Raw genomic sequence first — 16,117 nt, 5'->3', positions numbered from 1 at the left:
TTAAAGTTGCCCACATTTTGGAATATTTATTCATGTTGTGAATAAAAAGGATGGATCTTTTTCTAAACTTCATGGCTATTTACCTGGATATGCGCTACTCTCCAGTTTTCTGTACACTGATGCAAATCAAACTGGCTGGCTACCACACTCAGGGTTTGCACATATATGAACAGTTATTAAACATTGGAGAAAAAGATGTCTATTTCCAACAAAATTATCCTACAGGTATTCAAATATTTGAGTGGTAGCCAAAAACTTCTGCTATTAGACATATTGTATACTGACAGCTATATCCCCTATTACAACATCTATTTCAACAAACTTTCAACCCCACTGACATAGTTCCCCTATGAAGTGCAAGAATAAGAAGAAAAGAAAAGAAAATGCAAAAAAGGGGCATATGGCATCAATGTCCTGAGAGTTATTGTATTTATTATTGAGACCTATTTCACAGTTATTGTGAACATTTAGTAGCCTCACTGTCTGGCCGTGGCTGTGTGCTAATCTGGTGGTTCTGGCTCAGTTGGGCCTGTACCTCCTTCAGCTCATTAAAAAAATAAACTGAATGATAGAGCAAAACTGTACAATGTACAGCAGTTGAGTGATTTGTTATTGTTGACATTCCTATGGTCCTGTGCAGTTTAAATAAATTCATAAACATTTACTATATGAGTGTTCTTTCAAGAACCCCAGGTTCAGAAGGCTTGATTATATTTACATGTGAATGAAACAAGCAGCGGCCTCAAGTGGGCAACTAGGTAATCACACAAATGTGTGCATGTGCGCATGTGTGTGCTTGTGTGTGTGCGCGTGTTTGTGTGTGTGTGTGTTTGAATTGTAAACACAATTCCGTGTTGTTATTTGTCTCTGTTGTGCTAAGGCCTCATGGGGGGACGGAGTCAATATTTTATTTTTAATCTAGGGATAAAATTACTGAAATATTAGCCCTGGTATATGATAGAGCCTGGAGTCTGAGGTTAATCCACATCTCTCCATGCAGGAAAGAAAGAAGAGAAAGGGTTTGGAATGATCAAACATGGTTGTCAAATCTTGTCGTGGCAAGTGGACTTTTTTTTTTTTCTTTGAAGATGTTTTACCGCTAATCCTCTTCTTCACTTCTAATGGGCTGCGGGAAGTTCCCAGTAAATAACTGTTGGAGTTGGGTACTGGTCCAAGTTAAGAAGGATCATTATATTAACAAAAAAGCTCACAAGTTAATGTATTCATTTTTTTATAAATTCATTTATAACTTTTCAACTTTTCAAGAGGGTTTGTTATGATAATAAGCAGGCTCACAAACCTGGGTGTTAACAGGATATTTGCTTTACTTGTTGCTTCAAACTCAAATCATCACTCTCCTTTTTTTCCTTGTAAAACTTCCAAAATAAATAAAACTGATAATTTCTGCAATTGAATGCGGCTCAAATGAGGTGATAAAAGTGAAACCTTTGATAAGACACACTTTATTGATCCCACAGTTGGGAAATTCAATTGCTAGCATTGTTGACAGAGCGGGTGCAAATAGAAGATGTTGGTACATAGGACTGTTTACAGGATACACAATATAATTCATGATATAAAAATAAGAAAAAAAAGAATGCGCTATGCAGGACAGTGGCTATAAAAACAACAGTTGTAGTCATTGTGAATATGTATATAAATATAAATATAAAAAGTATTACGCGGATTAGGGTGGTCTTCTTCGTCTTCTCCTTTCGGCTTTTCCTTTCAGGGGTTGCTACAGTGAATCAACCTTTTCCATCTAACATTGCACGGATTAGGGTGGGATAATATGGAAATGGAGGTGGTGAGGTTGTGCAAAATAGGGATGGAGGAAGTGGAGTTTTGCAAAAAAGTGTGGTGTGGTGCTTTTGAGTAGCAATGGTACTGCACTACATGCAGGAAAAGTTTTTATGTGCTTTTAGTGTTGACCTATGGAAGTTTATAGTGTATGCATTTGACTTTGAATTGTAATCAATTTATATTTCCATATGTCAATAGTCTACAAGCACATGTCTTGCATGTAGCACTGTATTGCAGTAATCTGAAGAGCATGTCAAACATTCTGCATTTGCTGTTTTAAATTTACTCTGCGTTCTCTTGCCTACACTTCTTTTTTTATTTGCCCATAGAAATGGAAAATGTATATGAACTCAATGGGCTATTGTAACCCATCATGACCTGATGACATCACATTTGCAAGAAAACTTAGATTTAATGGATAGATTTAAATGTAGTTATACTTAATCCAACACCTTACTACTTTCAAGATTCAAGATTTAAAGTGTTTCTTGTCATATGTACAGCGTGAAAACATGTTTCCCTGTACTTACCCTGTAATTACATCGGCATGTCTTCTGTGGCATACTTCATGTATACGTTTACAGAGTGAATTTTATATAGAGTTGTACATCATGCAGCAGTAGAATTACAGATGTTTCGCTTTTGTTCTACTTCGGTTATCTTAAGACGTAAAGAATCCCAGTAAAACGCCATTGCGTGCGAATCGGCGTAATGAATTAAAACGACATATGAATTTGAAGACAGAAATTTAAGACATGACTCAAATATCAGGAGACGTTACATCAGCAACGAATCCTACATAAACAGGCGCAAACGAGAGAACGCGAATACCGTGCTGGATCACGTGACATCGACGCCCCTGTGGCGAGCACCAATCAGCTCAACGCCATACGGTTCGACGTTCTCCGATTGGCTAGCGAACTCAAGAGACGCTCGCCCCTCCTTTTATTGGCGTTTCTCGAACCTCGGGGTCGCCTCAAAGCTACGCATCGCATGTCCATGGAGGGACCTTCCGAACCCAACGGGCCGAAAGTCCCGCCCGGTGATTATCTAAAGGCCTTTCCGACCTTCGCCACCAAGGCGATCCACACCGGCCAGGAACCGGGACAATGGAAGTCTATGGCGGTAGTGCCACCGATTTCCCTGTCAACGACGTTTAAGCAGTCCGAGCCGGGAAAGCATGCGGTAAGTAGCTCGGTACTGCCCGGGGAGAACGGGGTGGGGGCGTGGGTGAAGCTAAGACCCGGCTTAGCTTCGGTCTTAACCGGGCAACCGACCTCACCTGTAACGATGCCTTTTTTTTTGTTATTTTATTTAACCCTGCCGAACCAACCCGCTCTAAAAAGACAGCGATGCCCGCCCCGAGAATTGTGGGACAGTTTTAAAGAATGGCAACTCTCGCGCATCCTGGAGAAAGCGAAAGCAAAACCATAAAGTTTGGTCTTAAACGCCACACAATGCCTTTTTTCATTCGGGTTCTATGTTTGTATTTATTTATTTTCCTAAAATAATGATAACTCATTTTCATAAAGGAAACGGTGCTACGTTCAAAAAAAGGGGCAGCTAGTCTGAAGAATTCCCCCAGTTACCTTTTATATTCTACATTTTAAAAAGTTGAAGAGCGGAAATAGTTGGCAAAGATCAGTGAGGGATGATGCTAAGACAAATTAAAATATGCCATCCTCCCCGTGACATTATGAAAATTTATTATAAATATAAAATTGGATAATCTTGTACAAATATTGCAAATTTCCCTGCTTTGGGTACTAATAACAATGGATTAAATCCCATCCTTGTTAATCCATAGGAAATTATGAAATATAAAGTGAAATGTAAGATAAGCCTCAGAATGAGCAATGTACTCGTGGCTGGTTCTGCAGGAAACAATTAAATAAACATCTCATACTAACTATGGATTTATTAAGCACAATGCCTGAATCATGTAAATGTGGTATAATTGTGTCAGATTGCAAAGTAGGGATTAAATGTGTGAATATAAAGAAAGCTTCACCGCTAGAAGCATCCTGCTTCGATCCAAATTCGGCAGCCTGTCGAGAGTTTTGTGTTCTCTGCATGGTTGCTTTCTGCATTACAGTGGTAACAGATGAGACTGCTTTTAAAATTGATTCCTGAAATCATAACGACTGTACCATCACTGCGTGTTTTTTTGACCCTTGCCCGTTTTTTTGCAAACATCATTTTTCTGCTCGCACATTCTGCTCAGAAAGACCTCAGAGGACCTCGAAAGTGCTTTGCTGATCTGTGTTCAAATTTAATTTGCAAACAAAAATGAACTTCTCTGAGGTTAATAGTCTCTCCCTTATCTCATAAGCGCTTTACTGCTGCACACAGATGTCCTTATTCACAAGAACAGAACCATAGCTATTTGTTTTGAGGCCATTCAAGTTCACTTTTTGAAGGTCAATAACAGCCAGCGGACGTCATTTAACCAGTCTTATGGCTTGTTTTAACAACTGTCATTCTCCACTTCTTATTCATTATCCCAAAAAGTGTGTCAGTACAAAAGTCCACACCACTGGTTCTTGAGCAGAAATCAAGTTAGATTACATTCAAACTTGTAAATCATCCACAGAGAGTTACTCTTCATTGTGTTCCATTAAGCAACAATTTTCCATTTTGGTACTCCCTACAACTGATTTGAGTCAGACCTATTTTTTCTGTATGTTCAAAAGCTGCAAAATTAACTGAACCTGATCAAAATGGCAATGTAGCCCACTAACATTTAAAGATACGATAAGATAAGAACAACTTTATTTATCCCGAAAGAAATAGTTGTACCAGAGTTTCAAGCAAAAACATAACAATAATAGATAATAGTAGGAAGGAGGGAGAATAAGAAATACAATAAAATATAAATTAAAAAGAGCAGAACCTCGTTTGAGTGACATAATCATGCCAACAGACAATTTTAATAAGATAAGATAAGCTAAGATAAGACAAGATAAGATTAGATAAACTTTATTGTACCCCATAGGGGAAATTCCTTTGTCATAGCAGCGTAACAGTTATAATGTCAAAAAAAACAGTAAAATAAATATGAATATATATATATAAATAGAAGACAGAATACAGAAGATAGCAAGACATCCACGAATAAATAGACAGCAGACAACAACAACAACAACAACATCATTAGCGATCGCAATGGACAACAACAAGGAACAGTGAGTGTGAAAAATACACCACAGGAACTAAACAACAGTATAAATAGAATGACAAAAATAAATAAACAAAAATATGCAGGATCTTTGCAGGCTGGGACAAACAAGGATAAGAAAGACAGCAGAGTTAGGGCACGACATGTGAATTACATTTTGGCACTGATTTCTTTAGTAAACTTCAGGGATAATTTGATTGGTTCCTGCTAATATTGCATTTTTAACAGCTAGTTCAATGTTAGGCCAATCAAATATTTCTGAATAATCGCAAACGTGTGATCAATAATCAGGTATTAATATGAAAGGATAGACAAAGTCAGACATTCTGGAAGAAAAACACACCTGACTTTGGACAAACTTCCTCTTAGTACTTTAATATCTTTTTTATTCTTTTATAAAGGGATATGAATACAGTCGAAGTGGAAACCCGACGAGAAACTGTCTTGAAAAGGCTGTAGCCGCTCTGGATGGGGCTAACCACTGTAAGACCTTCTGTCAATTATTTTCCACATATCATTTTTAGATTTGAAGTCAGACGTGGATAAGCTATTTGCAGACCATTTAATGACACAAGCAAAGTAATATTAATCTGTTTGCCCCGTTAATGCAGGCATCGCTCTGGCCTCGGGGCTGGCAGCCACTGTGACCATCACTCACTTGCTGAAGGCAGGAGATGGTATTATCTGCATGGATGACGTCTACGGAGGTGAGTTGCTTCTGTTTTAATTGCTTGAACGCTGTTCGATCTTTGCCATCTCGGGGAGATTACAGATTTCCCGAGGAAACAAAAAGCCCGGAAATAGAAGCAGGAGGTTTAAAAACATCTTATCATTTTTTGACTTAGATTTAAATCATTGTTTAATCATGTAATTGAAAGTCACGCATCCCCTTATGTGTACACCTGTTATTTTTGTTATAATCTTTTTTTTTTTTTTTTTCACCCCTTTCTTTATTCCAAGGCACAAACCGCTACTTCCAGCAAATTGCTAAGAATTTTAACCTGGAGGTATCTTTTGCTGACTTCACCAAGCCAGGCGAGCTGGAACGAAGACTTAAGGACAATACCAAAGTATGTCAAAAATAAGTGAAGTTTTTATTTTTCTTCAAGTTTCGTTCTGTATGTTGGGCTTTCATTCAACAGTTTTGATAGGGTTTTTTTTTTTTTTTGGTTCCCCCTGCTATTTTATCAGGTCTGTGAAGAAAACAGTCCTCACTGTTTCTTTTTCTAGCTTTACTGGAATGTCGCTTAATGCCGGAAAACTGCAAGTAGGCAACATGATTCAGTAGTTTGTAACGATGGTTTTCATTCTTTGGGGTAAGCAGCATTTCACAAGCCTATACTCTCTTCATGAAAAGTGACTTTTTTGCCGATACAGATGGTGTGGATTGAGACGCCCACAAACCCCACCATGAAGGTTGTTGACATCCGGGAATGTTCGGATTTGGTCCATCATCACAATGATGAAATATTGGTCGTGGTGGATAACACCTTCATGTCCGCATATTTTCAGGTAATGATCTCAGTGAACAATTCATGTTTTGGTTGTGTGGAGAGACTGACTGACGTGTTTCATGTTCTTCTAACTCCTAGCGCCCGTTGGCTTTGGGAGCTGATATTTGTATGTATTCAGCCACTAAATACATGAACGGTAGGTAGGATGTCTGTGTTGCTATTTGCTCTCAGAGTGTAAAGTAGTAACTAAATAAGAAAAAAAAAAAAAAAAAAAAATTAAGTAGTAACTAAATAAAGAGCTAAAGAATAGCATATCTTTTCTTATGTGCTGGGGTGTGAAAAATGTTAGGGGGAAAATGATATTTTACAGGTCCAAATTTTTTTTTCCTCTCACAATTACTTATACGGATTTGTAAGATATCTCTTTTTCTTGTTATTTAATTTGCAAGGCCACAGTGACGTTGTTATGGGTCTGGTCTCAGTGAAGCGACCTGATCTACACGATCGACTGAAGTTTTTACAAAATGGTGAGTAGAGAAGATCCTCTCTGCAGATCTGTTGTGTAGGACTAGGTGTTGGTATCCCTTGATGAAATCATGCCTAAGGCACCGAAGAAGAAACTCTGTGGGGTTTCAAGTGAGCGATGGCCTCCTTCAGGTTGTCAAGTGAGCGCCTTCCTTCATTGATGTTTCGCTGATTAGCCCACGACATCTCCAGAGGGTTCAGCAGTGAATCCCAGCGTCCCAGGTTCACTCCCTAGATGCCATCAGCTCACCTGAAAGCCCACGTTGGATCTCTTCTCTTCAGCCACAGCCACTGGCTCCCATTTTCAGCAGCCCCGGAGAGGTCCTTGACTGCCCGTCTGTGGGCACGTCCTTTAACTCCAATCTCCCTGAGTAGCCTCGATGTTGATGTGGCTATGAAGCCTCTGCAGCCTACTTCCACTGGACGAACCTTCGCTTTCCAGCCTTGTCGCTGAGCATCTGTGACCAGTTCAGCATATCTCAGCTTCTTTCGTTCATAGGCCTCCTCCACTGCACCCTCCCAGGGCACCGTGAGCTCTATGATGTAGACGAGCCTGAGAGAGGATGACCACAGAACGAGGTCTGGTCGCAGTTTGGTGGATGCGATCTCAGCTGGGAAGCAAAGTCTCTTGTCCAGGTCCGCTAGCAGCTTCCAGTCCCGTGCACTGGCCAGTGGCCCAAGGTCAGTTCTCGTGGGGGGGAGGTTGGCTTGCCCCTCCCGCACGAATGGAGTTGTGTGCCAACGGGATGACGGAGGAGGAAGGGCGTTTACGCTCGTCCGGCGAGTTTCCAGCACCGCTGCAAGACATCTTAATACCTGGTTGTGTCGCCAGGTATAACGGTCTTGGGAGAGGCTGGTCTTGCATCCCACTAAGATGTGCTTCAGTGTCGCTGGGCTAGAGCATAGAGGGCATGTAGGGTCTTCGCCATACCACTGGTTTAGATTAGCAGGAGAAGGCAGGACATCATAGGCTGCCCTGATGGTAAAGCTCGCCCTGAAGGCCTCCATCTCCCACAGATCTTTCCAGGAGATCTTCCGCTTCTCGACTCCCTCCCCTGTCATCCACTGCCCCTGCTTCGCCTGTGACACAGCTTGTGCACGCCTTCCTGCTTCCTCCTCCCGGCGAACTTCCTGGACCACCAGCTTGCGTCTCTGGGCTGGATTGGCCTTGCTCCAGGCTAGTGTACTGGCCCCAAGCCCAAGTCCACTCCTCCCCTCCTGAACCCGGCCCACAATGTCCCTGTGTCTGAGAGCTGCCTTTGCCTGTTCAGTTGCAGCCAGCGGGGTCCACTTCCTCCCAGTTGCCAGGATGGGGGGTGCTTGGGCTATGAATGGGTCGCTTGAACCCAATAGCATCATCTCCAATCTGACTTTGGCACACTTGTACTCCTCTGCCAGACTGGAGATGGGCAGGTGTAGCATCCCTTTGCTGTAGAGCCCAATCCTGCTGAAGCACCTGGGAAGGCCAAGCCACTTCCTTGCATATGAGCTGACCGTTCTCTCCAGCTTTTCCACCTTTGAGAGTGGAACCTCATAGAGGGTTAGTGGCCACAGGAGCCGTGGGAGTAGGCCATACTGCAAGCACCAGAGCTTTAGCTTGCCCGGAAGCAGGGTTCTGTCGATGTTCTCCAGGCCGCTGGCAACCTCCCTCCTGAGCTGCTCTATTTGCTCTTTGTCCTTGAGGGAGGCGTCATACCAGCGACCTAGGCTCTTCACAGGCTTCTCCGAAACCATTGGAATTGGTTCCTCGCCAATGTAGAAGCGGTGGTCTAACAGTTTCCCCTTCACAATGGAAATGCTTCTGGACTTGCTCGGCTTGATCTTCATGCGAGCCAGCTTGATGTTGTCTTGGAGCTTGCTTATAAGCCGTACTGTGCAGGCCTTGGTTGAGGTGAGTGTTGTGAGGTCATCCATGTAGGCTCTGACTGGTGGCAGCCTTAGTCCGGGTCTTATTCGCTGACCGCCAACCACCCATCGTGAAGCCCGTATGATGACCTCCATGGCCAAGGTGAAGGCCAAGGGGGAGATGGTGCAGCCGGCCATGATCCCCACCTCTAGCTGCTGTCATGCGGTGGTGTACTCTGCGGTTGTCACGCAGAGCTGAATGTCTTGGAAGTAAGCCTTGATAAGGCTTGTGAGAGCTGGTGGGACGCTGAAGTAATCGAAGGCTGTCCACAGGAGGTTGTGAGGGACTGAGCCAAAGGCGTTTGCAAGATCCAGGAACACCACCTGAAGATCTGTTCCTTCTTTCTTGGCAGCCTGGATCTGATGCCAGATGACGCTGGCATGTTCCACACAGCCGGAGAAGCCAGAGATGCCTGCTTTCTGAACTGATGTATCAATCAGGTTGTTTTCTTTCAGGAATCCTGCCAGTCTTTGAGCGACCACACTGAAGAAGATTTTCCCTTCCACATTTAGAAGGCTGATCTGGCGAAACTGGCTGATTTTTGATGAATCCTTCTCCTTGGGGATAAGGATCCCTCCAGCCCTCCGCCAGGACGTCGGTATTTCCTTCTTTTGCCACACCACTCTCATCAGCCTCCAGAGAAATCGCAGGACATCTGGTGCGTTTTTATAGAGCCTGTATGGTGTTCCGTTGGGGCCTGGGGCCGACGCGGCTCTTGCTCTACGCACAATTTTGTCCACCTCACTCCATCTGGGTGGGCTAATGTCTAGCTCGTACTGTGGTGGGTTGACTGGTGGCATGTCAGTTGGAAGGGGAACCTCTTCATGGCGACGGTCATCTGTGCAGGTCTTTTCCAGATGTTTTTCCAGGTCAGCCTTTGACACTGAGAGACTTCCACTCTTCTCCTTTGTGAAGAGAGTCTTCACAAAGTGGAAGGGGTCTTTGTAGAAGCGTGATCTTGTTTGCTCCTTCCTCCTGCGCTTTTTGCGGAGGTTTTCAGCTCTCCTCAGTGTTGTAAGCCTACTCTGGATTTCCTCCTGCAGCAGGTTTATTCCCTCCTTCTCCTCCTCTGTGGCTTTCCGCCATTGCTTCTTCAGCTGAAATTAACTCAGTTTTTGATATGTGATATCCTCCAAAGGGAACTTGCCTGAACAAAGCGACATACTGTATATTCCTTCTGCACCTCAGCACTGGTTACCACTGTAAACGGTTACATCGAGTAACTAAGTGCATTTTTATTTTAATGTGATATTCGTTCACTTATCAAACAGACTTGCGTCATCATGTTTGTTTTGCCTGACCTGGGGGTTTGACAGCTTTTGTAACCTGTTTTTCCCCTTGTCGTCACACAGCACTCGGTGGCGTACCCTCTCCATTCGACTGCTACCTGTGCAATCGTGGGTTAAAGACTTTACATCTGCGGATGGAGCGTCATTTTAAAAGTGCCTTGGCTGCTGCCAAGTTTCTGGAGAGTCATCCCAGGGTAGAGAAAGTCATCTTCCCAGGTGTGGTGTAGAAATGTACAAAATGTGCTGAAAATAGCCACTTATTACTTCACCTCCAGATAGAGACATGATTGTTGGGACACAAGTATAAAATTTAAAACCGCTCCGCGTAATGCAAACGCCTGGCTTTAACGAGTAGGTTACACATGACCTACTCGTGAAACTGGTTTTGGCTGTTTTAATCTGTGATCACGTTGAATTCAGACTTTGTGCCAACTTTCATATGCCAAATATTCAAACAATTTACTCTCATAGGATTTTAATAAAAACACAAAAAAATCAAGGCTACTTATTACCATATTCATTATAATTCTCTGAACTTAAAGGGACTCATCGTAACCTATAGTGGGCATAAAATCGATTTAATTTAAAGATTTAATTTTCTTTTAATGTGGGAAAAATTTGTTTAGCTCATTGAACTCTTTTTACCTCTTACATATTTAAAGGGAGGTTATTATATCTGACAATTAGTGAATCTGTTCATCATTCATTTGCTCAGTTTTTACCTGAAAAGTAATTTAAGGTTGAATTATTATATATTTTTTAAACTTACATCTTGAACTAGTTACATAAAATAAATGTAACTGTTGCCACTACAAGCTTTTGTTCTTCAGAGGGGCATCAGTTGTTTTGAGGTTGTGTCATTTCTAGCAAGAAAAAAACAAAATACATTGGGATCTGGGTTGTATCGATGCGTTTATTTTGTTCAGGGATTCATTTTTTTTTTGTTATTGTACTTTTAGTCCGTAACTCAAATTGGCTAAAAGGTTGAGGGTAATTATTTGGGTCATTGATAAGTAAAAATTTCCATTTGTTCCCTCACAATTTTTTATACACTATATTCCTGTCATCGTAGGTCTGCCCTCTCACCCCCAGCATAAAGTGATGAAGAAACAATGCACTGGATGCCCAGGGATGATCAGCTTCTATATTAAAGGGATTCTGGCCGATGCAAAGACCTTCCTCAGTGGATTAAAAGTAATTTGTCGCCAGTTACGATTGAGTCTTGACTGTCTCACAGTGTATTTTGAGTTTAGTGAGTGACTTGTGCTCTGGTGCCTCGGTTCTAGAATAACAATCCTTGCTTAAAGACCTGGTGCATTGGCCTAGAGGGGTGCTTGATGTAGGATACTAAATCTGAGTTTGTGTGATAGTAAAGGTTCGTCATTTTTTTACATAGTCAAACATCCGTATACTCTTTTGAGTGCCGCTATAGCTTAAGGTGTTATTTCTTTTGTTATAGATATTTTTTGTTGTTGTTAAGGACTCAAATTGTTGTGCAAACTGATTGAAATTCACTTAAATCCAAGTGTCTTCACGCTTTAGTGGTGAATAGAGAATTCAAATATTTTACCCCGAGGATATGATCAAGTAGCAGCAGATAGTTTCATTTTTGTCTGACTGCATCACGCTCGAATGCCTTCTAATATTTGTTGGTTTACTGTGTGCCACAATGCAATACTTGTATCTTTTTTTTTATCTCATGCCACAACCTTAAATTGTGCTCACAGTGCGCATTTATGTTTTCAAACTAACACCGACTTTCTGTATTCCTTTCAGATTTTTGCAGTAGCAGAGAGTCTTGGTGGATATGAAAGTCTAGCAGAACATCCGTAAGTAACGCTGCCTAGTTTTCAATTGCATAATTTGAGCAGTTTTCAGCATGCTGATGTGCAACCCACACAGTGTTGTTAGAAAACTCACCACAGGGGGGAAGCAGAGCATAAGAAAAAAAATCAGTCGTAAAAACAACTCGGGGGGGCTCTTGAATTATGTCACGGTCTCCTCTGCGTATGCATATATTCATGTGCTTGAGCTTAACACGTAATAGACACTGTCCTGTATCCTATTACAGTGCAATTATGACCCATGCATCAGTGCCAGAGGATGAGCGGCGCAAACTGGGCATCAGCGACACACTGATCCGACTCTCTGTGGGACTGGAAGATGAGGCTGATATCATAAACGATCTGAAGCAAGCATTGTCCGCTACTGTAAGTATCATATAATAATATGTGAGAGCGTCAACCTCAGCCCTATCACATCCAATATAAGTTTACTTGGAAATTGATATTTATTCATCAACCGTGATCATGCATGTGTTCTTTTTATCGATGCCTTTTTATTTTGTTGTTGTTTTCCCTCGCAGTTGGTTGCCTCATTAAGACTGTTATTAAGTGTCTTCTTGTCAGGCTGCCTGATCAATGCTTAGCCGATCAATAGGTGTATGTTCAGCTGTAATTTTTCTAGAGCTACTGGATAGCGGTAGTTCATCTTTAACATGTCGAAAAATAATGGCGGCTCGTTAAAATCACTGTACTCGTTTGCTTATAAGGAATAGAATTATAGTCTTTGTAAGGCAGTAAGTATGTGCAGTGTCTTTATGTTCTTCTGCAGGTGTTGAATCATTTGAGTCAAAGTAGCTCAATTAATTATTCTTAGTTTAAGCACCAAAGCATTTTTTCTGCTTTCGACTTGTTGGAAAGAACAGCTTTTGCCAAGCTGTTATATCTAATTCCTTTTGCTGATCCAGATTTATCATCTTTCTGATTGTGCGAAAAAAAACCTTCAAGAAAGTATTACATGTGTTTTGAGTGAAATTAAAGAATCATTTGTACACTGCACTGCAAACAGTCAGTGTTGCAGCAAGATGATTTAATTTATCAAATCAGGACTAATTTACTTTGTATAATGTCAATGCAACTTGGTGTGACTTATCATTTATTTATTTGTTGTTTACTTACTGCAAAACTTACTTTATACCGTTAGATTTGTAATTTATTTACACAGGGATCAACATACTACACCTGTTTGCTAATGTTTAATTAAGAGGAATTCATTTATGAGAGTTGAATTAACAGGGCTATGTGTACTTTTACACATGAGATTATATCTAATCTCTGTGCTTTGTGGCTGTCATTTAGTACAAGTTGATAAAAGTATAAAGTTTCATATATATAATTTCTCCACTGTGGTCCAAATGGAGAAATGTCTCTATTACAAGCTTAAGAAATCTAATCAGCAAGATGAGAACAAAATCCTGACGTATAGATTGTCTGGCTTTATGCATATTGTTAGTGTTTGCCATAGTAACGATTGATCAGACTTGGCGAAGGAGCAAGAAATGTCTTTGGAGCTCTCGGAAGGGATTTGTTTTTTAGTTTTGAGTTACTTATGCAGTGCATTTTGAAAAGGATAGGGGTGTGTCCACCTAGTACATCGTGCCCTGACATACACATTTCAAAAATACATCCATCATGTCACAGGTTTGTTTGGAATTGCTCCATAAAAACAAGTTCTAAGCCCTCGATGACAGTTGTTGAGGTTATCTTTTTTTTTTTTTGGAAAGAAATTTTTAGTTGTTGACATTATTATAGCCATATATTTCAATTAGAAAAATCACATTTGCATCATGCCTGCTTTCATCTGACTAAAACCTGTTAAGATATATATTTCCATTAAAATGGTCCTGCAATTAAACTTTCTTCTTTACAGAGAATAAGACAATGAATGGAATAACTCATTCCAAATCGTTTTTTTTGATGGCTGATGTGGGTAAAAATAGTAAAATCTACTATTTGCCAGTGCCGTCTAACTTCGTCTAACTCAACATTGATTTCAAGTCTTGACCTTTCATTCTCTTTTGTCTCAGGAGGATCCAAAGTAAAAACTCGAGAAGATCAACAAGGCTGCAGTTGAGGGCGAAGAAAACTGGAAGGACCTAAGTTTTTTGTGGATCAGCATGTGGAACCTCACATCAGTGCACAAATGTCATATATTTGCTATCAGGGAATTGCTATCAGTCATTGAAAATTAGAACTCAAGCTTTATGTAACAGTTTTACTTGAGAATATTTTGACTCCATGTTTTTCAAAAATATTAATTCATGTAATATTATTTATCATATCTGGGACTGCTTTGTTTTCATGTTTTTGTCTTGTTAAGGGGGCTTTAAGGGAATAAAGTGATGCATTATCCCATTAAGTCCAGCCTAAAGGTCTTTACATTTATAGGATGCCATGAGTTAATGTGTTTTGTTCGCAGTATAGTCATATTAACAATGACAAAGCATCTAAAACATTGCAATAAAATGTGTTATAAGGGAAATGACCACCCATTACCATGTGCTCACTCTTACAAAGTCATAGGAGAAAAAGTATGGTATACAAGATGGACCGAGCACTCAACCCATACTTATAACAGAGCCCTGCCTTTTTTCAAATATTATCTTTAAATTCATTATTATGATGATCATTTCAAGATGCAGCCCTTATTCCTGTGAATTTAGCACAATTTAAGAGGTCTTGCGCCCAATCCCTGACCCAGACAGCATCCAGGTGTGAATTTGTGTAACTGTAAATGCAATGAGGCAGTTTTGTAAAAATGCGTTTGCCTTTCAGTCAGCCTTTCCTCAATAGAAATAAAAAGAACATTTTTAAGTCCAAAAAAATGTTGCCTTCCTTTTCTAAAGCAATTCCAGTTTCACACCCAAATCTGACTTTTGGTGAACAGTACCATCCACTTTTAAGGTCGATTCTTGCCTGTAAAGTGACAGATGTGTTTCTGTTTTGGATCTTGTCGCTAAAAAGTGCAAGATCTGCTTTTTCTTGAATCAGCATTTCTTCATTGACCATCAATAAAAAATATTTACTGTTGAATTACAGTGTATTGTATGTGTCAAAGACAAAACAAAAGATTATTCTGTAAATAATATAGAAAACAACTATAATATATGCATCCTAGTTTGATGCAAAAAACTCCCTTTTACAATACTTGTCAAAATTATGCAATAATAAAGGGTTCTACAATAATTCAAAATTCTTGTGCCGTCTACATGTTAGTGAGTAAACATCAGTGGAATCCTAAAGTAAATACAGGGACAGATATTTCTTTCCAATACTCGGAAAGCCTTCCTCTTTCTTGTTAGCATCACTTAGCCATTCAGAAGGATCAGTGTATCCAAAGCCAAATATCTGAGTAGAAAAGTGTACATAGATTCAAAAGAATCTGAAATAATAGGCTCTAGCTTTTGTTTGTCTTGATATTTTGTGTTTTAGTCTTATTGAATAGAGTGGAAGAACAATAGTTTCCAATAATTTAGGCTTGGTTTGCAGTCATGAGGTCTTGCCTTAAAATTAATTTCTAAAGCCCCAAAGTGATGCTTTTGTTTGTCGATTGCAGTCATTCAAAACTCTGATTTATAAATCTGCAAGGATAATTCCCTGCTTTTAATTTGTTTCCTTACAGGTATCTTAATTATTCTGGTTTATGTTCATTACTATTATGCTAATCATGATTGTGCCATTTTTGTAACAAATGAGTCCAAATCAGTCCAAGCGTGTCTATTGTCTTTCACTTCCATCTCCTCCTTTCTGAACACAGAGAGAGAGTGATTGGTAGTTCAGCATGAGTGACTATATACGTAACTTTCATATATATATATATATGTGTGTTTTTTTAATTTTTTTTTTTATATCAATACGCCACATCCAGCTAAGCTGGTATAATGGTAGGCTGCTCTTTTGTTTATTAGCTCATAGGCTCTATTACTAGTCAGTAGAAACAGTCAATTACACTTTGGTTTGCTCAAATGAATGTGAATCTCACAGAGCTGAAGTAGTTGACTTTGTCTAAATTCATTGGTTTTGGAGGGGTTAGGTGAAGAAAAAAAAAGTCAAGAATGTTTTGTGTGCATAGAGAGGGATTTATTGTCCCAGTAAATTACAGCGAGTAAACAAAGGGGCCA

At 40.2% G+C, this 16,117-nt stretch overlaps 1 protein-coding gene across 2 annotated transcripts; it reads left to right on the top strand.

Annotated features, from left to right (window-relative positions):
* Window positions 1–2,764: 2,764 nt before the first annotated feature.
* cth (cystathionase (cystathionine gamma-lyase)) lies at window positions 2,765–15,029 on the top strand. Of its 2 annotated transcripts, none has more exons than XM_086162417.1 (12): window positions 2,765–2,988; window positions 5,383–5,464; window positions 5,593–5,688; window positions 5,942–6,051; window positions 6,359–6,493; window positions 6,574–6,631; window positions 6,885–6,962; window positions 10,219–10,371; window positions 11,228–11,349; window positions 11,932–11,984; window positions 12,227–12,365; window positions 14,024–15,029. In XM_086162417.1, exons 1-12 carry the CDS (start codon window positions 2,797–2,799, stop codon window positions 14,036–14,038), a joined length of 1,233 nt encoding a protein of 410 aa, XP_086018543.1. In that variant the 5' UTR covers window positions 2,765–2,796; the 3' UTR covers window positions 14,039–15,029. The 2 variants fall into 2 exon arrangements, with proteins under 2 accessions (XP_086018543.1, XP_086018544.1); XM_086162418.1 differs by having other exon boundaries at window positions 2,766–2,988; window positions 14,027–15,029.
* The last annotated feature ends 1,088 nt before the right edge of the window (window positions 15,030–16,117 follow it).

This window comes from Fistularia commersonii, chromosome 16 (genome assembly GCF_037954325.1).
Source record: "Fistularia commersonii isolate RoL2024-O1a breed Wild chromosome 16, RoL_Fcom_v1.0, whole genome shotgun sequence".
In the NCBI taxonomy this organism is placed as follows: domain Eukaryota; kingdom Metazoa; phylum Chordata; class Actinopteri; order Syngnathiformes; family Fistulariidae; genus Fistularia; species Fistularia commersonii.
This window is presented reverse-complemented; position numbering and strand designations above follow the sequence as displayed.